This window comes from Salvia splendens, chromosome 3 (genome assembly GCF_004379255.2).
Source record: "Salvia splendens isolate huo1 chromosome 3, SspV2, whole genome shotgun sequence".
In the NCBI taxonomy this organism is placed as follows: domain Eukaryota; kingdom Viridiplantae; phylum Streptophyta; class Magnoliopsida; order Lamiales; family Lamiaceae; genus Salvia; species Salvia splendens.
The window spans coordinates 6812993-6837564 of NC_056034.1; the positions used below are offsets into that span (position 1 = coordinate 6812993).

A 24572-nucleotide genomic window follows, 5' to 3' on the forward strand; every position below is an offset into this window, starting at 1 on the left:
TTTTAGGGTAAATTCCAGAAGTTCCGAATTCAAACATTTTAGTACATATCTTAATTAATGGGACACTCCAACAATGAATGACTTTACTACTACCTTTTCAATTATAGAAAAAACATTTTAATTTGTTGATAATTAAAAACATAGTACTTTTTAAAATCCATTTGAATGGAGTAGTACAAAAAGCATCTTTATTAGCAGTGAAACGTGTTCATAATTGATCTATTCAGTAGTAGAAATAATTCCGCGGCACGTTCTTCCATTACACTAATAAAAATATAAAACATAATAATTAAAAAAAGAAGATAATAAAGAATTGACTAGCCCAACCCAAGCAAGAAGAGTAGGTGGATCGATTGGTAATGGTTTGCGCAGCGTCAGCGGTTGCAGCTACCGTTTCTTCCTCTCGTAAATCTCACCTACCTACCCAAAATCAACACACCCTTTCTTCTCGTATTTATACTTTATTTCTTCTCTTCTCACACTCAAACTGCCAACTCTCTTTTTTCTTTCTCTCTCTCCCTCTCCCTCTCAATTGAAGAAGAAGAAGAAGAATTCAAAAAGAGAACCGATCCACAATGTTGTCGGTGGCGGCCGCGGAAGCTCAGAATCCAGAGCTCTCATCTCACGCGCTGCCGCAGACTCCATCGACGGAGGAAACTCACATCTTCGTCTCCAAACTCCCCACCATTCCAATCTCCAACGACATTCCTCTCCACACCTATTGCTTCCAGAACTGCTCCGATTACCCCGACCGCCCCTGCCTCCTCGTCGGCACCGGCTCGGGTAAAACCTACACCTTCGCCGAGACGCACCTCATCTGCCGCAAAGTCGCCGCCGGCCTCTCCAGCCACGGGATCAAAAAAGGCGACGTCGTGATGGCGCTCCTCCAGAACTGCGCCGAGTTCGTCTTCACATTCATGGGCGCGTCGATGATCGGCGCCGTCACCACCACCGCCAACCCCTTCTGCACCTCCAATGAGATCTTCAAGCAGTTCAAAGCGTCCAAGTCGAAGATGATCGTGACTCAGGCCATGTACGTCGACAAGCTCCGCGACACCGGCGACGAATCCATCGTCTTCGGAGAGGATTTCTCCGTGGTGACGATCGACGCGCCGCCGGAGGGGTGCCTGCCTTTCTCGGCGCTTTCCGAGGCGGACGAGGCCGCCTTGCCGGAGGTGGAGATCGTTCCGAACGACGCCGTGGCGCTGCCGTTCTCGTCCGGGACCACGGGGCTGCCGAAGGGCGTGATTCTCACGCACAAGAGCTTGATCACGAGCATCGCACAGCAGGTGGACGGGGAGAATCCCAATTTGTATTTGAAGCCGGACGACGTCGTTCTGTGCGTGCTCCCGCTCTTCCACATCTACTCGCTGAATTCGGTGCTGCTCTGCTCGCTGAGGGCCGGCGCGGGGGTTTTGCTGATGCATAAATTCGAGATCGGCTCGCTGCTGGAGCTCATTCAGCGCCACCGCGTGTCCGTGGCGGCGGTGGTGCCGCCGCTTGTGCTGGCGCTGGCCAAGAATCCGCTGGTGGATAATTTCGACCTGAGCTCGATAAGGATGGTTTTGTCTGGGGCGGCGCCGCTGGGGAAGGAATTGGAAGCGGCTCTGCTCAGCCGTGTGCCGCAAGCGGTTTTTGGACAGGTGGAAAGTGAAAATTAACTGATTTACCTAACTCCATTTTTCATGTCCTTTAAATGATCATTTAATACGCTAAATTCAATTTAATTACTCCTATATTTGTATTGGAGATTATAAGAATTAGTACTACTAAGTGAAAATTAACTGATTTACCTAACTCCATTTTTCATGTCCTTTAAATGATCATTTAATACGCTAAATTCAATTTAATTACTCCTATATTTGTATTGGAGATTATAAGAATTAGTACTACTAACTAAATTTAGTGTAGGAAATTAGTTGGGTAGGTGGAGGAATTGAAGTTAGGTGGGATTAATTTGTCATTACTCTTTATTTACTCCTCATTGATGTGTTGTATATATAACTAACCTATTGGCACCACTTGGATCTATTATACTTTGTCGGTTTTGAATTATAATATAACTAAATATTACTTACAAAAAAATATACTAACATGGACAAACATGCTAGGAAATTTATAATTATTAGTTAGCCCATAAATTTTTTATTTTTGTCTAATATCATGAATTCCTTGTGGTCTATCTGACCACCACCTAGAATAAAAAAGGATAGAATAAAAAAGGATAGAAATTATGATATTATATTCATGGCTAAGTACATAATTTTGCGTACAAATTTTTAACATGCATGTTACGTGGTAGCAACTCCAGAGATTGGCAACCATTCTATAATTAATTAAACAATTTATAGAAATTATTGGACTAAATAGACTGATTTGAGTTTCGACGGGAGTATCACTATAAAAGGGTTAAATCAAAGAATAAAGCTATCGGCCACATTATGGCCAGTCATAAATTAATTAAATAACAAAAAAATTGATTTTTTTTCAAATTTTTGGTTTAATACTACTTGATTTTACTTTTATATCATCTTCATTATATGTTGCTCAACATGTTAGTGTTGCTCTTTCGTAGTTTTTGCTCAACTTATTACTACTGTCATTTCTTGATTGTTGTTCAACGTATACAGTAATTCGTGATATTAATGTGTTTTACGTAATGGAATTCAAAGATAAGTATCAACTCACAAGTCCATTCACACACATATAAGTTTATATCGGTAATTCTAATTTTTTTATTCATGTAAATGGACTAAATTAACTTTTTATGGCCGGTCACATTATGGCCATTTAGCATCACTCTAAATCAAATGAAATCAAATTAAGTAAGTCATTCTAATTGTTCAATAAATGTTGAATGGTAGCGCCAGCTAACCATGTTGAAAATTAGGTGCAATATCTCTCTCTAACCGTGCATTTATTTCGTATACATCCCAAAAATTGCATTTTGATTTGCTTAACTAATTCCTTATTTTGATTGGTTATTAAGTACTATGTATGTTGGCAATAAAGTAGAGGAGTAATTTGTGGGCCCGCCAAAGTACTAGGACTAATTTAAGATTGCGCCAAAGTACTAGGACTAATTTAAGATTGCGCCAAAGTACTAGAACTAATTTAAGATTGCAGATCAACTATTCTACCTAAATGTGGAGTACTTATAACATTAGTATACGTAATCTTTTAAAATAAATATATTTTATACAGTGTCAATTCGAAAATAGCAAAAAAAAACAAATTTTAATATTCATTACCTCTTTTTGGTTACTTCATATACATAGTATATCTCTTTTATGTTACTTAATCTATTTCTTTAATTAAAGAAAATAAGTAGGTGGGTTTATGATAAATTAGGGTTACGGAATGACTGAGGCAGGGCCGGTCTTATCTATGTCGCCGTCCTTCGCCAAGTTGCCACTACCAACCAAGTCTGGCTCATGCGGCAATGTGGTTCGCAACGCCGAGCTCAAAGTCGTCGACCCGGACACTGGCTGCTCCCTCCCCCGCAACCAACCGGGCGAAATTTGCATCCGTGGACCCCAGATCATGAAAGGTACTTACTTCTCATTTAGTAGTAATTTGCAACTATACTAATATGTGTAATTTATTTCATGCAACAATTAGTTGATTCATAAATATGTGAAAATAGGGTACTTGAATGATGCGGAGGCGACTGCTAGAACCATAGACGTGGACGGCTGGCTCCACACCGGAGATATCGGGTATGTGGACGACGATGACGATGTTTTCATTGTAGACAGGGTCAAGGAACTCATCAAATTCAAAGGCTTTCAGGTAATTTACTTATACTTCGTACTAGTATTTATTATGTATATATGTGATTAAAGTGTAGATATAACTAATGTATTGTTTATGATGAGCAGGTACCACCAGCTGAGCTGGAGGCCCTTCTCATTTCCCATCCCCAAATTTCTGATGCTGCTGTTGTGCCGTAAGTCATCAATAAATATTTTTTTATTTACTGTCCACATATTAAATTTGTCTAACTATTTTGTTATATTTATGCAATAGGCAAAAAGATGAAGCTGCAGGTGAAGTTCCTGTTGCCTTCGTAGTTCCATCAAATGGTTCCGAACTTACTGAAGAAGTTGTTAAAGAATTCATCTCCAAACAGGTAATTTAAATTAAAACTTTGTTTTTTTATAGTGATATAAAATAAATGTATATATCAATAAATTGTGATTTTTTTATAAACTGAGCAGGTGGTCTTTTATAAGAGACTACACAAAGTCTACTTTGTTCACTCAATTCCCAAGTCTACATCTGGTAAAATATTGAGGAAAGATCTGAGAGCTAAACTTGCGGCGGCAGGAAACTCCACCGCTTAATTCTATATATATTCAACATCCGGATATATTTAATTTTGATTTGTCATTTACTAAGTTGCTTCTATTTATTAGTACCTTTTTTCATGTTTATATAATTTATTTGTGTAAGCAAACAGTTTTTGTCATGTAATTGTTTGTAATAATTATCTCACTATTTATTCGAGCCATTGAATCTTTGGAATAACTAAGTTATGTGATGATATTTTATTATTTGACACTGCAAAACCTCGTGCAACAGTACTTCTCTTTTATGCATGGTCTTGTAGAATTAAAACAACACGAGCTTTACTAATTCTTAAGGAAAAATGATACTTTGAATTACTCCAGATTTTATTTATTGTAAATATATTTAATTACTGAAATACCATGAATATCTACTATCGTAAATACATTTTATTACTGAAAACATTTCAGGTTACGTAGCCTAAATATAATTAATTTCTTTTTTGGAGACATCAATTGTTCGTAATAGTTAAGTGTCACTATTTATTCATCCATTGAATACTTTTATAAAGTCAATTGTGATTTTCTATCGATATTCGGCGAGCCACATCGATAGTTCACGGCCATTGTTTTGCGTTTTCAACCATATATTCAATAGCATCTTTTAGCACGTAAAATACATTACTTTTTCAATTATTCATGAACAAAAAAGAATAGGAACTTTATGGTTGTTGACAAAAGGCTCAGAATATTTGATCAGTCGTTGGAATCTTGTCCCCGCAACACAGATGTTGCATTGAAAGTTACAATAAATAAATTTAAATTATGACTAAATTCTTTTAAAGATAATTAAATTTAAACTCTTAAAGACCAATTTAGTCATCGGATTGAGTAATTTATAACGGATTCATTAATGCCCATTTATATATGTTATTAATTGGATTGAATTATTCACTTTAAGAATTTTAGTTTTTATTTTTTTATAACCAAGAGTATCCATCGGCGAATCTAGTGACTATTTCTCGTGCTAATTTTTGTAGGTTGGGACAGTTGGTCTAATAATTTAAAATTTCTCCAGACCGAAAGGCAGGGATTGATCTCCTAATCATTTAGTTAAGAATAGACGAGTCTCATACCAGTCAACCACACCCCTTGAATTACACTTTAAAATATTTTAATGCATTGTTAGTCCATTACAAGTAATATTTTTATCCCTATGAAAACTCGAATTTCTTTCAATTGTTCTCTATTCATCTTCTTAGTTTATCGTTGTGGCTTGCTCAAGTTGGATTGTCAAACTGATCCAGTTATCATATACACTCCTGCTACCTGCAAAATGCTGGTGAGTGGATCCAGTGGAAACTCAGGCTGATCAACTCGACTTAGATTCAACTTGAGTGAGATGAGTGGAAAAGCTAAAAGTATGTTTTCAAAACCTTAACCCACAATACTATTAACTAATATAGGGAAGTAAGGATCGATCCCACATAGACGAGGCGTTTAACATATGTTTGCTTGACACGACTTGGGGATGGCTGCTGCCACGCTTTCTAGGGGGTCGGTTAAGTTAAACTACTTGACTTGAGAAACTAAACTAACTAAACTGATCAACTCATGACAGCTTGAGTAATCTACTTGATCAACTTAACTAAACTTTCCATAAATTGACAAATAGCATAAACGGGGGACTGTCAGTTCCCTACAAAGTGTACGATAAAGTAAAAACTTTTTAACAACTTCATCTTCTTCACCATATCGACATGGAAAACAGAACAAAGAACAGATCTAAAAATCTACGGAAGATGAAACATCATAACAACACATAAAATTAAATCTACTCCTAAGATCTAAGCTACGACTACGTAAACACAAAACTAACCCATTCTCATGCAGAGAAGAAACATAAACTACTAGATCGAAACATCCTAAGAACTTTCAAACATAAAACATCATATCTGACCAAATCAAAACAAAACAAGACATTTTTGAGCTAAGACATGCAAGATAAAAAGGAAACCGAAAGCAAATTAGAAACATCATGCATGAAACAGAACACATAAGCTGGAAATGAAAACATAGCTTCAAATTTACTAGATCGAACAAAACACCAAAGGCCAATAACATCAAAAGTAAACTGGAAACAAACTACGAAAACAGTAAATTATTTCATCACCCCTTCTTGGAGTGGAATAACAGAACCGAAAGATTAAAGCGCAGAAAACTACCACCAAACGCCAACCAAGCTAAACTAAACTAGGACCAAGTGTGTGTGTGCAACATGAATCAAGAAAATGAAGTGAAATTAGCTCCGATTTCATCCCTAGAAGAGAGCTGAATTCCTAAAGATGTTCTAACTAAGCGTGTTTGAGACCCCCCATCTACCTACGGCTGAGACTCACTTCTTCTTATGTTGGGCTTCCTTTATATAGAGAGGCGTAGGGCTCTGATCCCTAGGGTACCATCCTCTCTGAAATGTCATTCCTGCCCTTCACATTTTGTGGTGGGGTCTTTAGCTCTATCTTCCATGCGGAACTCCTGCTGGCTCCATTTAATTCCTGACTTGATCAGCTCAATGCCGCAGTTTTTGACCTCTTTCCTTGATCCGTTCATCCGCCCACTTGATTTGTTCCTTCTTCTAAATATGGTGGTTTTCACACACACTTGGCTCAAAATTGGTTATTAGTTACAGAATTTGATATAGTTTTACTACAGAACACATGCATGAAACGGGCCTCATCAAACTGCTCACGCTTAACCCATACTTGTCCTCAAGTATGAAAGAAAAGAAAAAGAAAATAGGCAAGTTTCAAAGCATGGTTCTTGTTCAGAAACAGTAAACAAAAACACATATGTAAAAGACCTAGAAAGGAAAAACACTTAAGTAAACTAAACACATTAACAAGTAAAGAGAAAAGACAGAAAAGAAAGAACTGGTTTATGTTGTTTGGCAATCGTCTCCACAAGCTTAAGGTCAATCCAATCGTCTACAGTCTCAGATTCCTTTCCCTCCCCTCTTCTACCTGATCATGCTTGTCCGTTTGTCAAGATAGCTTCTATCTTCCCAACTAATGGATTCACTCGGCTACTCAATCCTTACCAGAATTGTTAGGACCATTCTCTCATTCATTTTGTCACGCCATTGATGCTAGAGTTCTATTGACATAAGCTAACTCCTTAAGGTCTTTATTTAGGTTGTAATGGGGTAAGGGTTGTAGTGTATAAAGGTGAGGGTCCTATGGGTTCTAAGTTCATAATGTACATAGAAGTGTGAACGACATGTGAACTTAGGGACAAAACTAAAACAACCACCCTATGTACAATCTAAAACTTTGGAACTACCCCTGGCCATTTTGGCTTTATTTTTCTAACTCTTTCATAGGGTCAGGTTACATCATTTCCTGTCCTCTCTTTTTCTATTTTCTCTTTTTTTTTGTGGGCCAGGTTATACATTCTTCCTGTCCATTTTTTTAATTTTCTTCTCTCTTTTTTTCATTTTTCTCTCATTTTTCTTTTTTTTTTTCTGGATCAGGTTACAATGCTTTCTGCCCTTTTTCTTTCTAACTTTATGTTTTTATACTCCCATGTTTCACAACATATTTCCTATCCCCAAACGGTGAGTTGCCCTAGCCCATCCCCTTGTTCACATGACATGACGGTTTAGGGTTTCCAAAGAAGGGGTGATCATAGTTAAGGCTCAAAGGTGTAACTAGGGGTACCTTAACAGTGAGGCAGGTTCATCAAATTAAAAAGAATTTGGCTCAACTGGTTATTCCTATTGTCTTTAGTCCTCACTAACTTGTGTCATTTCCTTCTAAGCGTCAATGGCAGCCTCTCTAATTTTTTTTGTTTTAGTAGAAAGTGTTCTACTTTGACTTCTAACTTACATTTTAGAGGGCTTCACAAAGGAATAATACCTTTCATTCTTTAGTTTTTAGAACTTTTCAAGATTCATCATCGTGGATTTTCCTAGGTTTTTTTTATCAATTTATTTCGTTCAATTATGTTTTACTGGTCTTTTTTATAACTAAATTTTTATTCCATTATATGTTTTGAATGTTGATTATATTTATATAAATTTTAATCGGTGCCAATTTAGTTGTTACTCTATGAATTTAACATATGAAATATGTTTGTTTTATAATGTTAATAAGATATGATAGACGAACTAACATATGAACTTTACATGATTTTTTTAAAACAATAAAATATGTTTGTTTTATAATGTTAATTTAAGTAACAAAGACATAGGTGTGTGACGTGTGCCCGTAAATACCATAAGAATCTTTCGGAACAAAGACATAGGTGTGTGACGTGTGCCCGTAAATACCATAAGAATCTTTCTGCCTCGACGACTCAATGAGAAGAATATCAACATGTCCCTAAATGTAAATATAGCTAATTATGCATGTAAAAATTAAAAAAAAAATGTTTGTGCATATATATCCTCAAACCCATAATATTATATCACATGATTCTAGAAGATATTATTTTATGTGTTAAATAAGTGTGTGATGGGGTGCGTACTAAACAAGCCCAACAGCAATGACGGCCCATCAGCCCAAAGCCCAAGGAAGAGTATGAGTTCGGCATTACCAAAGAGTTCGGCCTCAGCCTACAGCTCGGTAAAAGCCAACCTATCAAGCTCTACTCTCAGATCGGCAACCAAAGCAGGAGTATGAGTTCGGCATTACCAAAGAGTTCGGCCTCAGCCTACAGCTCGGTAAAAGCCAACCAATCAAGCTCTGCTCTCAGGTCGGCATCAAGCTCTACTCAAAGATCGGCAACCAAAGCAGTTCGGTCTCAGTATTCGACCGAACAAGGAGTTAGTGGACCCATACAGGATGTCCAACACACCCACTACCACGTGGTGTCAACTCAGGCCACGATCGTAGGCCATGACCTACGCTACATCCACGATCTTAGGCCATGACCTACACGACATCCACGACTTAGGGTGGAGATGCAAGCCACGATCTTAGTTCCATATATAAATAGAACTTAGATCTGATATGAGGGGTTAGAATCTCTCTAGAGAAAAAATCATATAGCAAGTCTGTGTTGTAAGCTGTAATTCGCAGATCAAGCAATACAAACCTGCCCCCATTTCTCCCCGTGGACGTAGATTTACCTCAGTAAATCGAACCACGTAAAATTTCCGTGTCGTAATTTATTTTTACGAGCATTCATCATCATCAATAATTCGCGGATTCATCACTGGCGCCGTCTGTGGGAAGCAGAGAACCAAATTTGTGATAAAGCGAATTTTTGACCATTTTTTCCACCCAAAAAATGCATACCAGATCGCAGAGTACCCGTATTCCTGCCCGTGAGAACCAGGAGGAAGCCAATCCATCCCATAGGTCTGGAAAACAGCCTAGGGATAAATCCACCACCAGTTCTCATGGCGGAGGAACAAGCCGCTCCAAAAATCGTCCCACTGAGTCTTCCCAGCAGCCCGATTTGAACGAGGCTGTCAAGCTGTTTTTGGCTGAAAAGCAGGAGGAATTCTTAACCTTCCTGCAAAAAAGCCAAAAGCAGCCGGAGACGAAAACGGCGGATTCTCCCTCTCCCTCCATACGAGACAGTCACTACCGCAGTAGTGTCATGTCTTCCAGGAGAAAGAATCCTCGGTACCGGAATCACAGGAGAACTCCATCTCCTCCATACCGAAGAAATGTCGGGTTCGCCGTGTACGGAGCATTGAGGACTCCGTTCTCGGACGATATTACCCGAACTCCCCTACCACAGAACTACCGAACTCCGTCGATAACCTATGACGGACTCGTGGATCCTCATGATTTCTTGGGACGCTATCAATATAACATGGCGAACCAGGGTCTCAACGAGGTCCACATGTGCAAGCTGTTTCCCGAGCTGCTCATCGGGAACGCAAGAAGGTGGTTCGATAGCCTCCCCCAAGGCAGCATTAGATCTTACCGAGATCTAATGGATGCATTCCATAGGAGGTTCTTTCAGAAAGCGGAAGTCCGAATCACTTCGGCTCAGCTGCTTTCCATTCGTCAAGGTCGCGACAAAAAAATCAGCGACTTTATGACAAGATTCCACAAGGAATGCCTGCAAGTAGACGATCTCAACGATCTGCTTGTCATCTCGGCATTCCAAAATGGAATCCTGCCCGGAGCTCTCTACAGGAAGCTCGTTGAGTGCGGTCCGCAGACAGCTCAGGAAATGTGGGACATTGCGGACCAGTACTCCCGGGCCGATGAGGCAGACCGTCGCAAACGGTCGTTAGACAGCTCATCGTCCCGAGGAGACAGAAGGAAGCCCGATCATAGCGATCAGGGGCATCCTCGCCGGACTCCATTTGAAAGAATTCAAAAGGCTCCGGTACAAGACAGATTGGGACCCCGTCTCAATCCCGAGAAGCCGCCCGCTCAGTTCGTACCGCTGAACAAGCCGAGAGCGGAAATTTTCGAACTGCACTCTGACCTGTTCGAAAAGCCAAAGCGGATGACGAAATCAGCCGCGCGCCGACCCCGGGATAACTACTGCTCCTACCATCAAGACCACGGTCACGATACCGAGGAGTGCAGAAACTTGGCTGCAGGTATCGATGTTCTTGTGAAGGCAGGGACATTGAAAAAATACCAAAGCAAGCAGTCAAAGAAGAATAAAAAGCAGAGAGGTGCGAACTGCGCTCCTCAGGATCCGAAAAGGCAGCCGGATCCCGAAGACGATGACGAGCCGCAATATGATGGAGTAATCCAGACTATCGACGCTCTCCCTGCCGGGAAGACCAAGTCGTCCCTGAAGTCAGAGCGCAGAGGCTCCAATCGAGAGGAGCCAACGCATAAAAGGCTGAAGCAGGACGAAGTGATTACGTTCTCGGATGCTGATCCCGTCCCGGCCATCTCTCCTCACCAAGACGCCATTGTCATCCAAGCCGGAGTGGCAAACAAACTAATCCACAGGGTGTTTGTGGATACAGGAGCGTCGGTTAGCATTCTTTTTAAAGAGTGCTTCGACAAACTAGAAGTGGACCCAGCTCGGCTCAGTCCGGCTCCGCTTCCCCTGAAGAGCTTCGCCCAGGAGGACACCCGCCCTGAAGGTATTATCAGCCTTCCGATCACGGTGGGGAAAGCGCCTACTAGCTCCAGTACGATGATTGAGTTCTTTGTGGTAAAAGCTCGGTCTCCGTACAACATCATCCTGGGAAGAGACTGGCTCAACGCAGTTCGGGCCGTTTGCTCCACTTATCATCTCACCATCAAGCTCCCCACTAAAGGGGGGATAGCGGTCATCCGAGGTGATCAAAAGAGAGCAAAAGAGTGTCTGCAGATTGCGCTTAAAAGTGCCGAGCAATCAGATCGGCATCATCAAGCATAGCAATCACAGCAGCCGGAGTCAGAGGCAAGCGAAATTACCGAAGTCACACCAGAGCCGAACTCAATGACCGTTCAGTTATACGAAGATGATCCATCCAGAACGGTCAAGATCGGTTTCGCGGGAACGCCTCTACTTCGGGAAAAAACCATCCAGCTCCTCAAGGAGTACAAAGACGTCTTTGCATGGTCTCCGTTGGACATGACCGGAGTGCCCCCCGAGGTAATCACTCATCGTTTAAATATTGATCCTTCGGTCCGGCCGATAAAACAGAAGCAAAGACTCTTTGCGGCAGAACGAAGTCAAGTCATCCATGACGAAGTCCGTCAATTATTGAAGGCGGATGTGTTATTCGAAGTGAAGTATCCTTCGTGGGTAGCCAATCCTGTCATGATCAAGAAAAAGGAAGGAGGATGGCGGATGTGCATAGATTTCACCGATCTAAATAAGCACTGTCCCAAAGATTGCTATCCCCTTCCGAACATAGATAAAAAAGTAGAAGCTTTGATAGGCTTTGAAATTTTTTGTTTTCTTGATCTATACAAGGGATACCATCAAGTTTTAATGGATGAGATTGACGCTTCAAAAACGGCCTTCATTACTGATTTCGGCATTTTCGCTTATAAAAAGATGCCATTCGGTTTAAAGAATGCCGGAGCCACTTATCAAAGGATGGTAGACAAGCTTTTTCGGCACCTGATTGGAAAGGAGGTCGAAGTGTATGTTGACGATATAGTCGTCAAAAGCAAAAGCACTTCGGAGTACGAGCACAACCTCAAGTCCGCTCTCAACGTGCTCAAGAAAGCCAACCTCAAACTTAATCCCCAAAAGTGTACCTTTTTGGTAGATTCGGGAAAGTTTCTGGGTTGTTGGGTTTCAAAGGAAGGACTCAAGGCAAACCCCTCAAAAGTTCAAGTCGTTCAGAACATGGCAATGCCGAAGTCCATACATGACGTGCAAAGGCTAACCGGATGTCTAGCCGCACTGAATCGATTCCTTTCCCAAGCAGCCGAAAAGCAACTGCCGTTCTTCAAGGTGTTGAAAAAGGCACCAAAGTTCGAGTGGGGAGCCGAGCAGAAAAAGGCCTTTGACGAGCTCAAAAGTTATCTAGCCGAGCTTCCTATTCTCTCTGCTCCAACCGAAGCCGAAGTAATATTCTTATACTTAGCGGCATCGGATCAAACCATCAGCGCGGTGCTTGTACGAGAAGAAGGCCTAAAGCAGCTTCCCATCTATTTTACAAGCCGAGCATTAAGAGGTCCAGAAACCAGGTATCAACCTCTGGAAAAGATTGCTCTAGCATTAGTAAATGCAGCAAGGAGACTGCGGCCATACTTCTATGCTCACAAGGTATGCGTCTTAACTGATCTGCCACTTCGGCAAGTGTTGACCAAACCAGAAGCATCAGGCAGAATCGCCAAGTGGGCTATAGAGTTGGGAGAGCACACAATTGAATATCTACCTCGGAAAGCCATCAAGGGACAAGCCTTGGCAGATTTTCTTGCAGAAGCAAAGTTCGATCAAGCAATTCCTGTTATTGCCGAACAGAAGAATTCTGCCAATGCCGAACTAGCACAGCCCTTGGAATCCGAAGTAGAGCCGCCGGACTGCTGGAGCGGATTTGTAGATGGAGCTTCAAACAAGATGGGAAGTGGAGCTGGTATTCTACTTGTCGCTCCCGACGGACACGAGGTAACCTACTCACTTCGGTTCCTATTCCCCACTACTAATAATGAAGCCGAGTACGAAGCCCTCCTGGCCGGACTCCAGTTAGCGCAAAGTCTGCTCGTCAAATCTCTCAAAGTCCATTGTGATTCACAAGTCATAGTAAATCACATGTTGGGTACAAGTGAAGCTCGTGACGAGAGAATGAAGAAGTATTTGGACAAAGCGCAAAACATCAGCCGAAGTTTCTCCTATTTTCGGATAATCCGCATTCCCAGAGCGGAAAATAGCCGAGCAGATACCTTAAGTAAGTTGGCCTCAGATCCGAGCTCAAAGGTGGAAGAATTAATGCATCGAAGCATTGATGAAGCCGAGGTACATTCAGTATCCAGCTCGCCGAACTGGATGACGCCGATCTTGCGGTATCTGGATCAAGGACAATTGCCCGAGGATAAGAGAGAAGCTCGGAAGATCACGTGCCGAGCACTTCGGTACGAACTTCATGAAGGAGTCCTCTTTAGAAAGTCTTACCTCCAGCCGTTGTTGCGGTGCGTAGGACCAGAAGAGACGGACTACATCCTCAGAGAAGTTCATGAAGGATCGTGCGGTAGCCACATCGGAGCCAGAGCTTTAGCTACAAAAGTTCTGAGATGGGGATATTATTGGCCAACCATGGTACAAGAGGCAGTGCAGCTCGTCAAGAAGTGTACGAAGTGCCAAATTCATGCAAATGTCCCAAGGATGCCGCAGACCGATCTATACACTATGCAAAGTCCTTGGCCTTTCATGCAATGGGGCATAGACATAGTGGGACCACTTCCTCAAGCTCCTCGGCAAATGAAATTCCTTATCGTTGCCGTGGACTACTTCACGAAGTGGGTGGAGGCTGAACCATTAGCTACGATAACGAGCTCAAAGGCATTGGACTTCGTCTGGAAGAACATAGTGTGCCGATTTGGCATACCCCACATCCTCATCTCGGATAATGGGACTCAGTTCACCGACAAGACGTTCAAGAATTGGTGCCAAGAGCTGAACATTCAACAGCGGTTCACTTCGGTCTCCCATCCCCAAGCAAACGGACAAACGGAAGTAACGAACCGGATTCTGGTGAAAGGGTTAAAAGCTCGGTTAGAACAAGCCAAAGGACAATGGGTAGAAAATCTCCCTCAAGTCCTATGGTCCTACCGAACTACACCCAAAACCTCCAACGGTGAAACTCCGTATAGTCTGGTGTACGGCACTGAAGCCGTAATTCCGGTGGAGATCGGCGTACCCAGTCCCCGAACTCTAAATTTCTCCTCAGAAATGAATGACGACGGACTGAGAGCAGAACTAGATCTCGCCGAAGAAAGAAGAGAATTGGCGTGCATAAAAGCAGCCAAGTATAAGGAGCAAGTAGCCCGGTATTATAACCAAAGGGTGAAAAAGCTTCAATTTCAAGTGGGAGATCTCGTCTTGAGAAACAACGAAGTAAGCCGAGCAGAAAAGCTGGGCAAACTCGAACCCACATGGGAGGGTCCATATCGGGTGTCAGAAGTCCTCGGCAAAGGGTCTTATAAATTGACTCACATGTCAGGAGAACAAGTACCCCGAACATGGCACATCTCCAACCTCAAGAAGTTCCACTTGTAAGAGACAGTCCGGTCAGTCCGTCTCGTGTCTAGTTCGGTCATAGGGGTATATGTTTTTATTTGTTTGTTTCTTACTTGCACCTTTTACTTGTCGTTTTTTAAAAAAAGTTTAAAGTTTTTTTTCTTTCATCTTTTTCATTTTTTCTCTATGTGTTTTGTCTCTATGTGCTTGTCGTCTCTTACAAATGGTACCAAGGTATATCGTTCTTTAAAGACTGATCCCCTTTTTAGATCGATTATTAAAGACTATTGTGAGTCCAAGCTTCTAAGGAGGATATAAGACCACAATTCAGCTTAACAAGCAGTCCGTCTGAAACGAACTGCAATAAGCCAACGATTGTGAGTCCAAGCTTCCAAGGAGGATACAAGACCGCAATTCAGCTTAACAAGCACTTCGTCTGAAACGAACTGCAATAAGCCAACGATTGTGAGTCCAAGCTTCTCAGGAAGATACAAGACCACAATTCGGCTTAAGAAATAAGCACTTCGTCTGAAACGAACTGCAATAAGGGAAAGTCCGATCCACGCGATAAACCTCGCCGAATTAGGACGACCAAGTTCGGTCAAAGAAGTTTACCTCATAAGACCGGGGACGACCATGTCTAGTCAAAGAGGTTTACTGCATAAGACCACTTCGGTTAACTGGGAAAGTCCGATCCACGCGATAAAACTCGCCGAATTAGGACAAGGGAAAGTTCGATCCCGGCGACAAAAATCGCCAAATTAGAACACAAACCAAGTCCGGTCAAAGATGTTTATTTCATCAGACCAAAGACGAGTCCGGTCAAAGATGTTTATTTCATCAGACCAAAGACGAGTCCGGTCAAAGATGTTTATTTCATCAGACCAAAGACGAGTCCGGTCAAAGATGTTTATTTCATCAGACCAAAGACGAGTCCGGTCAAAGATGTTTATTTCATCAGACCAAAGACGAGTCCGGTCAAAGATGTTTATTTCATCAGACCAAAGACGAGTCCGGTCAAAGAAGTTTACTTCATAAGACCAAGGACCAAGTCCGGTCAAAGAAGTTTACTTCATAAGACCGAGGACAAGTACGATGAAATTTTTTCGCTAAGCTGTAAATACAGTGTTAGAAGCGAAAACAAAATTTCATTTTTCAAATCTTGTTCGGCATACAACTCCGCTACCCTACAAAATGGCGTTACGCTATTACAAAGGACTATTCTACCGTCCAGGGTTGCTGAAGTTAAGCCACCTATCTGCAAAATCCTCTGGAAGCCGAGTTCGGTTGTTCCGAGCAGATGAAGAATAAGCAGGTCGACGAGATGCTATCCTCGACCCAACGCCTCTTCCCCGAGCCCGAGAAGTCCTAACACCTCGGCGATGAAGAGTCTCTGCAATAAGCATCTGCTGATCTTGCTCGCTCATAGTCACAACTCCTCGGCGAATTTCAGTCCGTCCCTGTCTTGACGATTCCGGTTGCTCCTGAGCCCGTTCTCGTCTTGACGTTTCCGGCTGTTCCGGAGTTCGTTGTTGACTGGGAGTAGGATTTTGAACAAGGGAACCAGAGGTTTGATCTGGAGTGCGAGCATCTGTTGGCACGATATGCCGAAGGAATCTTTCTATGGAGGGGCGCCGAGAAAGAACAATGTTGTACCGAGAAGCCCAGCGCCGCAATGATTTCACAACTTGTTGGCAAGCCGAGCTCTCCAGCGCATTGTTCCTCCGGAGTACATGATATTCCTCCCACAGTTCGTCAACTCGACTCTGAACATCTGATATGGTCACTCCCCCGCGCACACGGATGTAATCCTCGTACGCAGTCCTCTCAGCAATGGTCGTATTCAGCTCGGCCTCCAGATCCTTCTTATCGGACTCTAAGTCCTTATTATCGGCCTCCAGCTTCACTAAACGAGCCAGAAGCTCGTCATTCTTCGTCTGATCGGCTATAGCTCTTTTCTCAGCTTCGTCTAAAGCCGAAGAGTACAGCCGTTTCCAGTGAAGTATCTCCATTTCCTTGGGTACAAAGCAGCTATATTAGTTCGGCAGCTGTACCGAGCAGATAGTAAAATACAACAGGAGTAAAGGCGAGTACGAAAAGCTATACGAAGACAAGTGTAGAGAATTTTTCATTCACAAGGAAAATTTTTTACACTAGGAGGGCTTCAAGGCCATTTTACAAGGAAGAAACCAGAGTAAGAGAAGGGAGACGAAATCATACTCCGCCAGCTTCGTCTCCGGCTCCTCGCTCTGGTTCAGCTTCTTTCTCCTGAGCTACCTCAGCCTCGGCCTCGCATCCTGCCGGCCTCGCCTCCGCCTCCTGATCGGCTTCCTTCTCCGGATGCCCGGCCCGCTCGACTTCGGCCTCCGGCTCCAGCGGCTCGGCCTCACCCTCTCCGTTGTAAGTCGAAGCGGGTGAAACGGGTCCCACGGAGGCAAAGATAGCCTCCAGGTTCTCGTCCCGATCAGCTCGACAACTCCGGACTCGGTCTGCAGAAAGCAGGACCGAGGATGAAGCGAGCTCCTCAAGGAGCGGCAGATTCTGAAGCCGAGCTGCTATCTCTCGGCTGTACAGAGGTAGCACGACGTCGGCCCCCTGCTCGCCCTTATCGGTAATTAGCCTTACCAGACTACCGACAAAGGCCGAGAACTGGCTGCTCAAAAAGAGTTTCTCCGTGTAAACACGGAGAGCCTCCCCCTGGGCAGCCACGGCGGCAGCCTCCTTCTGAGCCTCCCGGTGCTTCGTCTGCTCTTGCAGGATGATGAGCTGGTTTTTGGCTGACCGGGCTTCATCCTGAGCCGAGATCCTAGCAGCTCGGGCCCTCTCAAATTTGGCCTCAGCCTGTTCGGCCAGACTACGAGCAAGATGCAACTCCTTCTGCATCTCCTCGTAGTCGTGGGATGCTTTGGAGAGCTCCACGGAGACGAGCTTGGCTCTCTGAAGATGAACAAGGAAAAAACTCAACAGAATGGCCATCAAAAAATGTGGAAAAGAGGCCAAGTCAGAAAGCTTACCTCCACAAAATTCGTCGGCCATTGAAAAGCCTCAGGGACGTGTTCCGGGATGTCTGCAACCACCTCGGAGATGACCAGGTCTTTCCCCGGCACTCTTGGGGACTCATGAAATTTCCCCTTCCCTTTAGCCGAACACTGCTCCGGCTCTTTCGGATCCGAAGAAGAGGTTTTTTGCCTCTTCGGATTCTTCTCGGCTTCAGACGCCGAGCGAGGGGCTCTCTGCCTCTCCGGCTCCACAAGCTCGGAGGACTTTCGGATAGCCTTATTCAACATGTACACTGCCAAAAAGCAAGAAAGCCAGGTTAGTTTTCTTCGTTAAAGCAGTAGAGCATAAAGATAAAGAGAAATCCTCACCCTCGTCCTCTTCGTCCGAAGACGAGATGTCGAACACGACGTCGCCCTTGACGAGCTCAGACTCCGTGTATTGTTTCCTAACTATGGGAATCTTGTTGAGCTCGCCATCGAGCTCGTCCAACGGTTCAGGCCGAGGATGACGGATAACGGACTTCGGCCCTCTCCAGGGAAAACTAGGAGCCGCGGTCCTATCATAGTAGAAGAAGCGGTTTTGCCACTTCGGCCACTTCGTTTTACAAAAGGCCCTAAAGGGCTGTACAGGGATCAAGTAAAACCAAGACCCCTTCCTCTTAAATTGAAAGAATTTAAGGATCGCCTTCAAAGACAAATCCCTTCCTAACCTACGGAGTTCGGCAGCAAAGGCCGACAAGTGCCTCCAAGAGTTCGGAGTCACCTGGCCTAAAGGAAGCTGAAAAAAATCTAGTAAATCTATAAAGGCAGAAGGGAGGGGGAAACGAAGCCCGCATTCTAAGCAGGCCTCGTACACGGTGGCGTAACCCTCCGGCGGGGAGTCAGCCCTATGATCACCGTCAGGTACCACCGCCTTCCCCCCAGGAAAAAAGTATTTTTCGGGTAGGGACATCACAGTATCCTTACTCAAAATACTATGGAAATACTCTACGGTCTTCTCCCCGGACTCTTTCCGGCCAGAAGACCCCTTACCGCCTCTCCTAACGCTACCCGACTCCGAAGAAGAAGAAGAAGACATTTTTCTTACTTTTTGAAGGTGAAGAAAGCCAACCTATCAAGCTCTACTCTCAGATCGGCAACCAAAGCAGGAGTATGAGTTCGGCATTACCAAAGAGTTCGGCCTCAGCCTACAGCTCGGTAAAAGCCAACCAATCAAGCTCTGCTCTCAGGTCGGCATCAAGCTCTACTCAAAGATCGGCAACCAAAGCAGTTCGGTCTCAGTATTCGACCGAACAAGGAGTTAGTGGACCCATACAGGATGTCCAACACACCCACTACCACGTGGTGTCAACTCAGGCCACGATCGTAGGCCATGACCTACGCTACATCCACGATCTTAGGCCATGACCTACACGACATCCACGACTTAGGGTGGAGATGCAAGCCACGATCTTAGTTCCATATATAAATAGAACTTAGATCTGATATGAGGGGTTAGAATCTCTCTAGAGAAAAAATCATATAGCAAGTCTGTGTTGTAAGCTGTAATTCGCAGATCAAGCAATACAAACCTGCCCCCATTTCTCCCCGTGGACGTAGATTTACCTCAGTAAATCGAACCACGTAAAATTTCCGTGTCGTAATTTATTTTTACGAGCATTCATCATCATCAATAATTCGCGGATTCATCAGTGTGATATTGTGCCCGTAAATACCGTAAGAATCTTTCGGCCTCGACGACTCAATGAGAAGAATAACTACATGTCCCTAAATGTAAATATAGCTAATTATGCATGTAAAAATTTAAAAAAAAAAAACAAAAATGTTTGTGCATATATATCCTCAAACCCATAATATTATAGCACATGATTCTAGAAGATATTATTTTATGTGTTAAGTAGGTGTGACATTTTTTTATGAGAAAATTAAAAAGGAAAATGTGGCATCTATTATGAAAAGGAGAGATTATAATTTTTATTTTGTTTAGTTTTTATGAATTCAATAGGGGACTAGTTCCATCCGCCGCTACGAGTGGTATTAATATTTTAATAAGATCCGGTATTAATATTGCAACTGCTGAATATCTATAACATTATTGTCGGATCCTAAATTAATCTGTGCCTGAAATTTTAGGTATTAGTATTTTAATTTGTTTATATACTCATATTTAGGGGTAAGGCAGTATAACATCTTATGCAGGATTCTAATTACTCAATATAATACACTATCTTAAAGATAATAGGAAATGGTCTCTTAAAAGAATTCTAAAAAATAGGACTAGGGTCTCACAAAGATTCTATTAAATTGATTAATTCTGTTAAATTGAGCTCAACTAAATAAGGCGAGTAGTGTTAATTTGTTCTACTAGATAGTACGTACAAATATGGCTTGAAACATATCACAAATATAGGCAAAGCATATTATCTGGAGTATCATAAGATTGTTTTATATGCGAATCGCACTTATACTTAATAATTTACATTATTCAATATCACTTATGAGAAAATGAATTGAATGATTATAAAAATAAATAAAAATCAAATCCAAAAATAATTTCTCACATTTATCGTACAACAACAATATGAAAATGAATTGAGTGCTCTAAGATGGGCATGAGCCCAATGAAAATTGGGCTTCGCTTTGTGTGAGACTGTCCATAATGATCCTGGCCCAATCCATTAGTATATATCATCTCAAAGTGGAAGTGGAAGAGTAGAACTTTTGAGAAATTGTCAAAATTTATAATTTTAACAATCAATGTTAAATTTATGTAAAAAATAAATAGCATTACTCCCTTCATCCTATAATAAGAGTAATGTTTTGTCATTTCAGTTCGTCCCACAATAAAAGTTCTATTTCACTTTTACCATAAATGGTAAATAGGCATCACATACCACTCACATTTTATTATAAAACTAATATATATAAGTGAAACTCATATTCCATTAACTTATTCAATTCATTTTTTTTATATTTCTTAAAATATATGTCATAACTAAATATGACTCTTATTATGGGACGGAGGGAGTATTATATATTTATGATATTAGCGGCTAAAATCAAATATAAAATCATAATCTCGTTATATAACCGACATAGATGTTTATTTAAATTACTAGTATGAATCGTAACTTCTCATATCGAAAGTATCCTCCTTCCATTTTCAAGTATTGACCTTTTATATACTCAACTAATAATTGAAAGTCTGTAAAACTATTTTTTGAGAAAAGTTATAAAAATTGAGTTACTATTTCTATTTGCATAGGTCAAATCTAGACCGGGTTTGACTCGCATTCCGGTTTGGATAAAAAAAAGCCATTTCTCACAAAAACCGGAAACCCTACATAAACCCTGATGCTTCTCTTCCTCAGCACCTCCAATGGCGTCTCCTCCAATGCTCTGTTTTCTTATCACTCAAGAAACTATTACTCACCCTTAATTCACTTTCTATTTTATGCATCAAAACCAAGAAATAGACCTTTCTAATTAAGTAATTAAATTCCCCGTCGAGATTATGGCAAAAAATTGTGCATCCTGGATTCTAGCCGCACTAACCTACGCTGCCTTCGGCGTCGACGAAGCCCACGCAGATGGACGCCCCAGTTTTTTGCCATTCTCTAATTCGCCATCCGCAGCTGAGTCGGAGGCTCCTGAGCCGGCTAAGCCGCCGGCAGACGAGCCACAACGGGTTCGCAATAATAATCCGAGAACGACTTCAGCTGGATTCGACCCGGAGGCGTTTGAGAGGGGCGCCGATGCTTTGAAGGAGGTTACCAGCTCTCAGCATGGTGGGTATCCGCAGCGGTGCTCGCTGGGACAGACGGTGTACGTGCCGCTGGCGCTGCACTGCTGTCGCCGCTGGCACGGCGTTGCTCGATTCATCGAGCACGTCCGTGCCGCTGAGCAGGCTACGCGGCGCGTTTCTATTGGCCAACGGATTATTAGTTGAAAATTCTTTTTTTTTAATTCGAAAATAATACCAAAAATTTAAAAAAAAAATTCAAGTTACCAAAAATGTGGCCGTTTTTATTACGGTTTTTTTAAATTTTTTATAATTTTTTTATTCCCAAAATCATCTATAAATACACACATTCATCATCCATTTTTCACATCAAATCATCTCTCATTCATCTCTAATTCATATTTTTCCATACAACTTATCTACATCTTCCTCTCTCACTCAAACCCTCTCAAATGGATTTCACCGATATCATGGCGGAAGCGGAGCGCGAAGAACAATAATATTATGAACAATATTGTGCCGCCTATGTCGCCACCACTACCCCCGCCCCACCTCCTCGGCCAACTAGACCAATTCACCGCTACATCACTCGTGACCGAGAGGGAGCCAAAGAAAGGCTAGTTGCCAACTATTTTTCCGACCAGCTGCGGTTTCCGGAAGATTACTTTCGTTGCTATTTTCGCATGTCAAAACGGTTGTTTATGCGTATTGTCAACACATTGTCCGCCCGTGTTGAATACTTTCAATCAAGTAGAGACGCAACCGGTCAGGAAAGTCTCTCGGCGTTGCAGAAGTATACTTGTGCCATCCGACAACTTGCTATTGGGCAAACAGCTGACCTCTTCGACGAGTATTTGCATGTCGGTGAGTCAACTAAAATCCTATGCCTTAAAAAATTTTGCGACGGTGTTCGTTCTGCTTTCGGTGAGGAATTCCTTTGGGCACCCACCACCGATGATTGTCAATAGTTACTTCGCCTTCACGAAACAGTCCACGATTTTTCGGTATGCTTGGCAGCATTGACTGCATGCATTGGAAGTGGAAGAATTGTCCGACTGTTTGGAGGGGGCAACACTTAAGCGGCCACAAAGGCGTCGGCCCAACACTTATCCTTGAAGCGGTCGCCGACTACCGCCTATGGATTTGGCATGCATATTTCGGTATTGCCGGATCCAACAACGACTTGAACGTGCTCTATTCTTCACCAATCTTCAATGATGTTTTGGATGGTGTAGCACCGACGATCGACTTCACCGTCAACGGAAATGCATACCACATGGGTTACTATCTCGCCGATGGTATCTACCCAAGGTGGTCGACTTTCGTGAAGACGTTCAGCAATCCGCAAGACCCGAGATAGGTTCTTTTTGCGCAGTGTCAAGAGTCTCCTCGGAAAGACGTCGAAAGAGCTTTTGGGGTCCTTCAAGGCCGATTCAACATTGTGAAGGCCCCGTCTCTGCTGTGGTACGTTAAGAATATCGCCGACATCATGTACACGTGTATTATCTTGCACAACATGATTATAGCTGACGAAGGACCGAGGGCGGCTAACTTTTACGGCGAGGATGAAGCCGGAAGCTCAACCGCCAGGTCTCCCCCACGCCGAGATGTGCATACGACGGTGGGTGAGAGGATCGAAACAAGAAACACAATGCACGATACTCGAACTCACACTGAGCTGCAAGAAGACCTAATCAAACACATTTGGACGAAATTCGGCCATGAGTAGTGGGTTTTTTTAATATTATGAATTTAATTATGTAATTTTTATTTTTTAGGATTTTAATTATATAATTTTTTATTTTTAGGATTTTAATTATATAATTTTTAATTTTTAGGATTTTAATTATGTAATTTTTAATTTTTTTGTAATTTGTAACAGTATTTCGGGTATTTTTAATGCATTTTAATATTGTGGAAATGTTTTTATTTAAATTGAATAATAGAATGGTAGGACCCTTGAGCATGTCCTTGCGGAAGAGCATGGATGTAGGTGTTGTACTCTTGCCTAAGAGCAGAGAGTTAAAAAGTAATAAAAGTGCGTCCGGGCCCACATCCGTACTCTTTGGCATGAACACATATGGGGATGCTCTAAGAAGGTTTGAAGTTTTTTTTTTCGGATTAGTTAAGCTGTTTGATTTATAATATCTTGATAACATATTGAAGGATTTTTCTGGCTTAGGAGTTTGAGTTTATGAAAAAGCGAGAAGAAACTAAACAGCAAGAATTAAGTTCAAAAGCTACGGGATTCAAGACAATTAAAGCTCAAGCAGCACTGTTTGCTTCTAGTAAAAAATTAACCTTGTTCATACCAATTTGATTTTCAGTTTTTTTTTTCTTCTTTTCTTAACTGGCATTTATCATAATTTAGATTGAGTAAAGATTAATTGTTGTGGAACCATTTGAAGCACAAGATTTCATATTTGATAGATTGAGGGTAATTTCCTACCACATTACGTCTTTCTCGACATTTTAGCTGGGAAAATTGAGATCAAATCCCCTGTAAAACGAGTAGTATTGTGTTTATTTGAGCATGAATATGAATGACGAGCGTACGTTGTTGAGCTTTTTCTTTGTTATTCACTCAGTAATCTTGCACATTCTTTTCGCTAAGCAACTGTGTCTTCATTGCTTTATTTAGAGCTGATAGAGTTTAGCTCTCATTCTCATTAAATGAAAACTGTGAGTCTCTTTTAATCATTTTTAATAACAAATCCCTAGGGTATGTTATTCATGATTTGACGTTTATACCCTTAAAATATTATCTTTTAAAACTGTTCATTTCTTCACTTTTTCTGCTCCATTTTCCCTGCCTCGGATAATTTGTGTGCGTTCCTAGGTCCGACAGATTTTTCATGCACCTGCTCTCCTGATACTTCTCCTTGACCTAGCGGATTTTTGACAATTTTTACTCCTTTTATGCTCATTTTGCATCTG

General features: G+C 42.1%; 1 protein-coding gene across 1 annotated transcript; it reads left to right on the forward strand.

Moving 5' to 3' along the window:
* The first annotated feature begins 469 nt into the window (after window positions 1–469).
* On the forward strand, window positions 470–4530 carry LOC121794624 (4-coumarate--CoA ligase 2-like). Its single transcript, XM_042192875.1, has 6 exons — window positions 470–1643; window positions 3352–3550; window positions 3647–3792; window positions 3882–3949; window positions 4030–4132; window positions 4221–4530. Exons 1-6 carry the CDS (start codon window positions 576–578, stop codon window positions 4344–4346), a joined length of 1710 nt encoding a protein of 569 aa, XP_042048809.1. The 5' UTR covers window positions 470–575; the 3' UTR covers window positions 4347–4530.
* The last annotated feature ends 20042 nt before the right edge of the window (window positions 4531–24572 follow it).

What these genes read in the sequence shown, in the direction of transcription:
- LOC121794624 (XM_042192875.1), top strand. Translation starts at nt 576, where the DNA reads ATGTTGTCGGTGGCGGCCGCGGAAGCTCAGAATCCAGAGCTCTCATCT. An exon ending in TGGACCCCAGATCATGAAAG is followed by an intron (nt 3,551 to 3,646) that starts GTACTTACTTCT and finishes ATGTGAAAATAG; the next exon opens with GGTACTTGAATGATGCGGAG. An exon ending in AAGAATTCATCTCCAAACAG is followed by an intron (nt 4,133 to 4,220) that starts GTAATTTAAATT and finishes TAAACTGAGCAG; the next exon opens with GTGGTCTTTTATAAGAGACT.